Below are 9,692 nucleotides of genomic sequence, written 5' to 3'. Positions count from 1 at the left end.
CCCTTGTCCCAGATTGACTTCTCTTTCCATAATTAATGCCATTCACATTCATTGTATCAATATATTCAGCTTTATTCTGTTCTGTGATCTCATATGTTTTGAACATATATTGATTGTTTTTGATGTAATCTATTGTATCTTCTGCAATGAGCTGATGCTTCTCTTGATCTTGGTATTTGATGTGTGCAAGTGCCCTGAATATATTATTTTCATCGTTTTGTATGAATTCCTTGGTTGCAGAGAGTACAAGATTGTGTTTCACTATCACTCGGGATTGAGGCCTGTATGTTGCTGGTATGGCTGTTTGCTTGATTGGGAAACCCATGTTTTTCTCTTTTTGGACAAAAGCTGTGTTTTCAGACAAAGATTGTGTCAAAAGTATTGATTTGGCTTGATTTGAATAAGAGAGAAGAAGAAGACTAGATTAGTGAGTAATTCAAACATTGCCTATAAATAAAACTTCACTTACGTGTCCCAAATATCTCATACTGTTCACCATCAAAAACTAATCCACCTTTAATAAGAATCCTCTTCCCTGGATACATGCCAAGGATATAGTGAGACCTGTTTTTTAAATCGTGAAGTGCACATCCATGAACTTCATTTTGAGGAGCTTTAATTGGTGCAACACTGAAGCAAATTTGATGATACTGTGAAAAGGCATCAAATATGACACCCTGTGTCCTGCTATAACTGAGCTTTCCATAATTGATGCCATCAACATTGATTTTATCAAGAAATTCACCTTCATTCTTTGGTGTTATCTTATACTTTTCAAAGAGTAATGGTTCTTTTCTGATAGCATCTACTATATCATCTGCAATGAGCTGATGTTTTTCTTGATCATTGTATTTGAGGTGAGCCAGTGCTCTGTAGACATTACTTTGATCTTTTTTTATGAAATCTTTGGTTGCAAGGAGATCAATTTGAGAGTCAGATTCAATTGGACTCAGGTATTTTTCTGGAATTGCTTTTCTTGCAATTGTGGGACCCAATTCAATATTTCTTTTGATATAAGTTTTTATTTTTGAGGGGCTGTCTAGGGTTTGAGGTTTCCTTGAAGTTGGATTCTCTTTTGGAAAGCCATTGCCATTTATTTTCCCAGTGACATCCATCTTTTCATCTTTTTCTGCAAAATATTGTATTTCCAAGGGAAAACTGAGGGTTTGCACTGGAGTCTTGTATCCACCTGGGATCTCTTTCTTTTCCATAGTTACCATTTTGAAAGAAACATCTTGAAGTTTAGTTTGTGTTGGAGAATGGTTTTCTTTTGGTATGGTCTTCTCCACTGGGTCAATATAATCTTGGGTGTTGGAGTAAAGATTGAGGTCTGTAAGTTTTTGTTTTTTGTTATTTGGTGGTTGCCCAGCAGCTGTGGAAGGTGTTTCTTCAAACTTGTGTTTGTAAGATGGTATGATTTCTCTTCCTTTATAAATGTGTGCATTTAGATTTTCAAAAGAATTGTCTATTTTTGCCATTCTAGCCTGTGCTGTGTGATCGGTGATGGAGGCAACTAGTGTTGCAGGAGCTTCAATGTATGGTTACATTCCTCCAACCAGAACCAGACAAACCATAAGTATTGACATTATGAGATATAGAGTATAGGAGATGGCTGTCCAATTATGAAATGAAGCATGATTATAATTAGCTTTTTGTGATACCATGTTAATTTTCCAACTACCAACACAGTTTAAGTAAAATTTCCTGATGATAATGTCAAATGAGGGTTGGGAAAGTGGTTGTTTCTGTTATGAATGATTGGATTTCTCTCAGTCCTTGGTGCCTGGAATTTACTACATTATATCTGTGGAATCTGCAGACAAATAGTTCCCAACATACACAAAGTGGAACACACATAATGTTTGAGCGGAATCATCATACATAAGTACTGTTGATGGAAACAGTCTCAGTGTATCCTTCAAACCTACATGAACAATCTATGGTGGTGACTGAAGCACAACTGGGCAGTTTTAGACTTTAGCTACCATGGTTTTAGAGAGATCCCAAACTACAATGTATTTTGCACAGACAAATTGTGGTCTGACAAATGGTGGATCTGACACCAAATACATATTGGGAAAACACACATGATGTTTTAGCGCAATGATCATAAACATCAGTGCAACAAAGTCTCAGCATGTTTCAGTTTCTCCTTCCCAATCAGCCCAAAAAATACCTTGTGGCGGGGGCATGTATCAACCTAGTCAAGTTCCTCCCTGTCCACTCATCCCTGTAGTAGTAGCCTGTACATACAGAGATACATAGGACATGGTTAAGTTTTGGCTGTGCAAGTTAACCACTGTGAACCCAGCTACAGCTCTTCCCAAAAGGCTTGCTTTGATGAGGGTGGTTGATTTTGAGTTTTTCAACTTTTTAAACCACCATTTTTTAATATTTATGCCTCACCATCCTGTGTTTAACCCAATACAGATACAGACATGAGTGGAAAAAAATGTTACTCCTACATTTTTGAGATTTTCAGGTTGAATCCAGCTCATAACAGTTCTCAAGATAGCCTGGAGCACCTTGCAAGTACCTCTGCACAAGTAGCACCAGGAAAAAACAATGATCACTTGTCTGCAAGTGACATCAAAAAGTACAAAGGCCCCTTTGTGCTTTGCTATGTCACTTTTTGGCAAGTGATCATTCTTTTTTCCTGGTGTAGGTGTTCAAGTTTATTCAGGAGCACCAACTTGCAGAAGGGTGTGTAAGTTGCCCCCAGCCCACTTTGAATGCTTCATGGGCAGGTCTATATGATATATATCCAAATACATAATCAGAACCAATGAAAACAAACCAAATGCTTTGGATTTGGCATGCAGATTGGGACCAGTTTAGATTACAACAATTGCCAAAAATAAAATGGCATTCCAGCTGCAGGCTCCATGGTAATTGCAAGTTCTTTTTCACATCACACTTACCAATAGTGGGGCTTTAATTTGTCTGATGTTGCTTCTGAAGAAGAGCTTTCTACCAACAATGGTGAAACAATACAATACTGGACTGGTATGGGCCAATACTACGTATAGTATTGTTTTTTTGATACATCAGAATTCAATGTATTGTATTGAAAAAAAAATACAATACGGTGGTATTGTATCTAAAAAAACAACACCTTTTCTGGGCAATTGGCGCTCAATCCAATGGCCCCTCCCAGCAATACACTTGTATTGTATTGTATCAGAATATATTGGCAATACAATACTATGGAATGTATTGGTTTGGTGACTTGATCCAATACCATTACAGTGTATTGGACTCAAAAGAAATACCACTACGTGTACTGTACCGTTTCACCATTGCTACCAAGCCTACCACATCATTTTCTCCATAAACCAGGGTTAACAAGGGCTTACTGCAGACTATGACCTCAGGTGCAGGACCATGGACAATGATTGGGGAGGCCCTAAGTGGCCGATGGAAATTATAAACAATATTTGAAACTTTTGAGAAGCCAACTGGGTTTTGAAGTTTTGCATGTGTTGTGTCTGATTATATTGCTATCTTTTCTGCTTAGTAACTCATGCATGCTAGTAGTAATGGTTATGCAAGATCTTGCAAGGTATAAAAATTGGAGGAACGCTTGTTCGGGATCGTAGCTACGCCATGGCAGCGCCGAGATCATCTATTGTGGTGGTAGCTGTGCGTTGATTTGCTGAGTGCAGACCTTGTTGACCAACCTCGCTATTTCGGGGAATGTCTTACCATCATAAGTGGTGAATGAATAGCGCGAAGACCACCTCATCCAATGGTTTCGGTTCCCTGGAAATGGGGAATCCACCGGTAACAGATCCTGATCGAACATGGTGTCTCGAGCTATGGTTTCAAGTTGCGCGGCAGCTAGTTTGCCGCCTTCCTCTTTTCTAATGGCGGCACAGACTGCTTTCAGGTCCAAATTGATGGTCTTTACACCGTGATTTGGGATTGGCTCTTCTTTCGAGAATTTAACTTCGAGTTGGTCATGATTGAATGGTCGGACCGCCATGAATGGAAATCGGGGGGCCTCATCGATCTTATTGACCTGACCGATGTCGTTGATCGCAGCAATGTGTGGCATTCCCCAGACATAGCTGTTGCTGCAAACCAGAGCAACCACCAAGAATCGGAAAAGCATGATCTGTCGCGCCGTCAGGTTGAACTTCCTGGAGGATATAGAGGGTTAACCATTGAAATGTACCAGCTGGATATCAGAGGGATTTGTCACTCAACTTATTAGTGTGGAAAACGTGCGCCTGACTCTCCGAAGTCTTGGTCTGACTCGCCACGCAAAGCAAGAAAAAAAAACTAGAGGAAACCGCAACAGTTTGTATCAGTAACATACATAGCTGTGACGGAACGATTCGATAGGACGTTCAATGCTCGTAATGCCGATCAGGTCCAGATTGCGCTGATGCCAGAGTAGATACAATGATGTAGAAATAAAATTGTGCAATTCTCACAAGGTTAGGCTGGAGTATCTGTCAGGTTGTGGTTCTGCTACTCTTAGCTTTATCATACCTGCTGGTGTCACTCATTCATGACTTGTCATTTACAGGTCTTACCCTCAATTAGGGACCTTCATGTGACACCAGTGGATGTTCATTCACCCACCTGCAGCCATTCATATCCAAGCGTCCTTAGTACAGTGGTTAGTACACTTGACATGGATATAAGAGACATGGGTTCAACTCCCATAGGACACATAATATTTTATGGAGTTTCACAGTATCCTTGCTGTTCTCTGGAGCTAGTTTCTTGGCCTGGTAAGATAGTCGAAGACAAATACTCGTGTTGTCTGTTCGCTCGGGGTGGGCAGGTGGGTGGGACACGGTGCAGCTTTATGATGTGTTCACAAGTGGGAATCCGTAACAGGAAGCTCAAAGATGATTCTTGATCTGTGACCCAGGTACGTACACATGTAATGTATGAGCATTCTCAGCAGAAACAACCACTTGGTAAAGTGAAACGTGTTCTTTTCTCCAAATGTTTCGGGAGTTTCATCCGTTGCCCCGTATCTTCATCTGTGATTCGTTTCAGGTGGTTTACTGGCGTATGTTTCCCGATCTTGAATGAGTCTGAACCCGTCAGTCGTCGAATGTATCCCATCATTAGAGCATCTCCACAAACTTAGCTAAGTCCGAGGGTGGAGGAGGCGCTTCGGCGCCTCCACCGGAGGGACTTATGCGGTATCGGTGATTTAGGCCTGAGAGGAATGGCCAAAAACGCCATTTTCAACAAATGTTGCAATAGCTCCCTTACCTCCGAAGATTTCACCAATATTTTTGGATGTTAAGAAAGCCCTGCATCTTGGCTAATTTTTGATGCTCTAAGATCATCAAATTTCATCATTCCTTGCTCATAATAACACATTGAAGTTGGTGGGTTGCAAAAGCCAAGCCTGAGGTCCGTAAAACATCATTTTAGTGTAAATCCATACGCTTTCCTCAAGAAAAAAAATGACAGGTATCGAGGACTGATGTCCAGCCTTGGCCCTTGCCAAATCTCAAGAGTCTAAGTGTAAATGTAGAGGGTGATTACACCAAGGCAGCACTGTGCAGGGGCCTTAGCATAAAAAGGTAAGGATTTTTGTCACTTCTCTCAGGCAAATTTCACCAATAAGGCAGAAGTCCCTCCCAGAGGGAGGCCTTTGGCCTCCCTCGGGAGGGACTTAGTTAAGTTTGGCATCTCCAACGGTCTGGGGGGCAGTTGGCCTGAGTTCCCTGGCCTGCGACCCCATGTAACCTCATGTAACAGCAGTCGCGGCTCAGGTCCAATTATGGACTGGCACTTTGAAGCCGCTATCACTATGAAAAAAACTCAAGAAAGTGCTGTCAGTTGACATGTGCAATCCAGGGTGATACTTCACGTTCATCCAGGTTTATTCCATGATTTATCATGGAGTGGCTCAGCATCACAAGAAGATTGTGAGAATTGGGCTCAGTGTTGGACTTGGTGCACAGTCTTTGCATGTGCCAAGCATAAACATACCTCAACACCTGCACAATACTATGTATTAACATAAATACATACACACACACACAAGCCCTTTTTTTTGACCAGGATATGTGCCCTTGTCCCCTCCTGGTCAGCAGCATACATAAGACAAGGGTTGACCAGGATGATTCCTCCTGGTCAACAATTATACATACACACCAGTTGACCAGGAGGAATCCCTCCCAGTCCACAAGATAATGCAACAGTTGACCGAGACGGATTCCTCCCGGTCAACTGGTGTACGCAAAAGTTGACTGGGAGGGATGCCTCCCGGTCAACAACTTATACATACCAGTCAACCAGGATCAATCCCTCCCGGCCGGCGGTTGCTTACACCAGGCAACCGGGAGGAATCCCTCCCATTCAACTGCTATACGCAAGAGTTGACCGGGAGGAATGCCTCCCGGTCAACCCCTGTACGCAACAGTTGACTGTGAGCAATCCCTCCCGGTCGGTGACTGTACACACCAGTTGAATGGGGAGTATCCCTCCCAGTTGGCAACTATAAACACCATTTGACTGGGGAATATCCCTCCCAGTCGACAGGATAATGCAACAGTCAACTGGGAGGGATTTCTCCCGGTTGACTGTTGCGTGCAGCGGTTGGCTGGGAGGAATCCCTCCCGGTTGACTATTGCGTATAGCTGTCAACCGGGAGGGATTTTTCCCGGTCGACTGGTGTACGCAACAGCTGGCTGGGCGGGGATTCCTCCTGTTTGAATGGTATGTATAGTTGTTGACCGGGAGGGATCCCTGCCTGTCGACGCCTATACACACCAGTCAACCGGGAGGAATCCCTCCCGGGTGACAGCTATATGCAACACTTGACCAGGAGGGATCCCACCCGTTCAACCAGTCTACCCACCCATTGACCGGGGGAAATCCCTCCCAGTCAACAGGATAATGCAACAGTCAACCATGAGGGATTGCTCCCAGTCAACTGTTGTGTATACTGGTTGGCCGGGAGGGATGCCTCCCGTGCAATGTTGCGTATAGCTGTCGACCGGGAGGGATTCCTCCCAGCCAACAGCTGTATGCAACTGTTGATCTGGAGGAATCCCTCCCGGCCGTCTGTTGCTTACACCAGTCGACCGGGAGGAATCCCTCCCGGTCAACAGCTATACGCGACAGTTTCCCGGGAGGGATTCCTCCCAGTCGAGCGCTGTACGCAACAACCGACCGGGAGAAATCCCTCCCGGTCAACTGTTGCCTCATCCTGTTGACTGGCAGGGATTTCCCCCGGTCGACGGGTGTGTATAATGGTCAAACGGGTGGGATCCCTCCCAGTCAAGTGTTGCATATAGCTGTTGGCCGGGAGGGATTCCTCCCGGTTGACTGGTGTGTATAGGCGTTGACAGGCAGGGATCCCTTCCGTTCAACAACTATACATCCCATTCAAACAGGAGGAATCCCCGCCCGGCCGGCTGTTGCGTACAACAGTCGACCGGGAAGAATCCCTCCCGGTTGACAGCTATACGCAATAGTCAACCGGGAGGGATTCCTCCCGGCCGACCGCTGTACGCAACATTCAACCGGGAGAATTCCCTCCCAGCCGACTGTTGCATTATCCTGTCAACTGGGAGGTATACTCAGGAATGCTTAATCTCTCTCTTGATGACCGGGACTGTTCCGGTCATCAAGAGGAATGCTTATCTCTTGATGACCGGGACTGTTCCAGTCATTGAGAGGAATGCTTAATCTCTTGATGATTGGGACTGTTCCGGTCATCAAGAGGAATGCTTATCTCTTGATGACCGGGACTGTTCCGGTCATCAAGAGGAATGCTTAATCTCTCAATGACCAGGACTGTTCCGGTCATTGAGAGGTGTGTTTACTCCTCTCAATAACCGGGACCGTTCCGGTCATCAAGAGGAATGTGTAATCCCCTCAATGACCAGTGATTTGCACTCCACATGCATGCTGGCCGGTCATTGGGGGAGTGTGCATGTACTCCGCTCTGGGACCAGCCTGTGCCGGCCATCCGCACGGCAAAGTCATGGGGTATGTACTTCTGCCCCTTGAGCTCTGTTTTTGAGGGGCTGTGTACCCGATCCATGGACTTTTTGCAGGTTGAAAATCCCCAGGGGGTGCGCCCCGGGGAGGTGCTCCGCTTATTTTTTGTATTTTTTTAGGGTCTTGGAAAAACAACTCCCAACTTTTGGGAAATTGTACAATGGAACACTATTGCTAATAATTTTATAGCACAAAATATATGCATCATGGAAAGATTCCTGAAAGTTTTGGACTGTTTGGGTGTGTAAAAAAAAGTTATATGGTTTGCGGTCATTTTCCTACTAAGCCCTACGCGCACCCCTTACATGTCATTCTACAATGGAAAACTATTGCTAATAATTTGATAGCACAAGCTATATGCATTTATGGTGTTCAAAGTTGGTTTGCATAATTTTATGCATGCATAAATCATAAAATCATAAAAATATTTTGGTGAGGAAATTTTGTATTACATAATCAGACAGCCATATCCCCTGCAAAAAAGATTTCATGATTTTATGATTTATGCATGCATAAAATTATAAGGGTGTTCAAAGTTGAACTGCATAGATTCATAAATTCATAAATCATAAATGCATATTTTTTTTTGGCAGTAAAAAAACATTTATGAATCTATGAACTTTGACCACCCCCAAATTACAATCCCCCGGCGCTCATCCAACTCCCTAAACCAAATACGACACCTCCGCCGATGCCTCGTAAAACAGGACGCAAACACCTGACTGAGGACCTTGAGTTCACCCTGATTGCAAGTATGTGGAAGATCAAGCTCCGCCAACAAAGATCTCAACACCATCACTCAATCCAGCAGAATCCATCCCACCAGTTTTTCAACTCAATTATGGTAGCCCACATCCTCCAAAAATCTGGTGCCCCCCGAAGTACCCTCCTTCAGTACCTCAACGTCTCCTCAATTCTCTTCCATCAGAAAAACTCGGCGATATCTCAAGACAATTCCTCCATGAAACATCAAGACACAATCGCAAAAAACCGAACATTGATGCTGCTCAACTTCACCCATCAAATCAACTCAACACGCTACCTAGAGCCTTGAATCCCTCGACCTTGCATTGCCTCACTTCCAAAAACATTTGAGGTTTTAACGGCAATCGGAGGGAATGTTTTTATGCGATGGGTCAGTCCCTCTGCACTACCAAGTAACCAGCCACTCACTTATCCTTCCCCATTGCAGGCTCGGATGTCTATTGAAAGCTTTTCACTGCTCTCAAACAAGATTCGAGGCCACTACATATTTTATAACAAATCAAACAACCCACAGGCTCCGGTAGAGTATCAGCTGTTGGTCGCTTTATCTCATCTTGGCCTCGCTGGAAATGGTGCATCCCCCCACATCTTGGCACAGCTTTTTAACATATGTGGTAAGTCTCTCTCCGACTTCATGCTCACTCTCAACTGATGATTGACTCATTCACATCACATTCCCAGAGGGGAATGTCGAAAACTTTACAAACCGCTGCATCTTGGCAATCATCGAAAGCCTTGAGAATGAATTGGTTTACTGGCCAAACACTCAAGAACATGCAAATGCAAGCTTGCTAGCCGAAGGCACCACAGTTTTTGACAAATGTGTTGGTTTTGTTGACGGTACCATCTTTCCTTTCTCGGCAGCACCCTCAAAACACAAAGAGGACTACTGGATGCGGAAGATGGTGTACGCGGTCAACTCCCTCATAGTGTGTAACTCA

The 9,692-nt window shown here is 44.0% G+C and overlaps 1 protein-coding gene across 1 annotated transcript; it reads right to left on the bottom strand.

Annotated features, from left to right (window-relative positions):
- Positions 1 to 1,585: 1,585 nt before the first annotated feature.
- PtA15_7A160 (uncharacterized protein) lies at positions 1,586 to 3,805 on the bottom strand (the record flags this gene model as incomplete). Its single annotated transcript, XM_053170738.1, has 2 exons — positions 1,586 to 1,612; positions 3,668 to 3,805. 2 exons carry the CDS (start codon positions 3,803 to 3,805, stop codon positions 1,586 to 1,588), a joined length of 165 nt encoding a protein of 54 aa, XP_053021989.1.
- Between the last annotated feature and the right edge of the window lie 5,887 nt (positions 3,806 to 9,692).

This window comes from Puccinia triticina, chromosome 7A, assembly GCF_026914185.1.
Source record: "Puccinia triticina chromosome 7A, complete sequence".
Lineage (NCBI taxonomy): Eukaryota > Fungi > Basidiomycota > Pucciniomycetes > Pucciniales > Pucciniaceae > Puccinia > Puccinia triticina.
The sequence above is the reverse complement of the archived record's forward strand: the minus strand, read 5'-3'. Positions and strand labels throughout refer to the sequence as shown.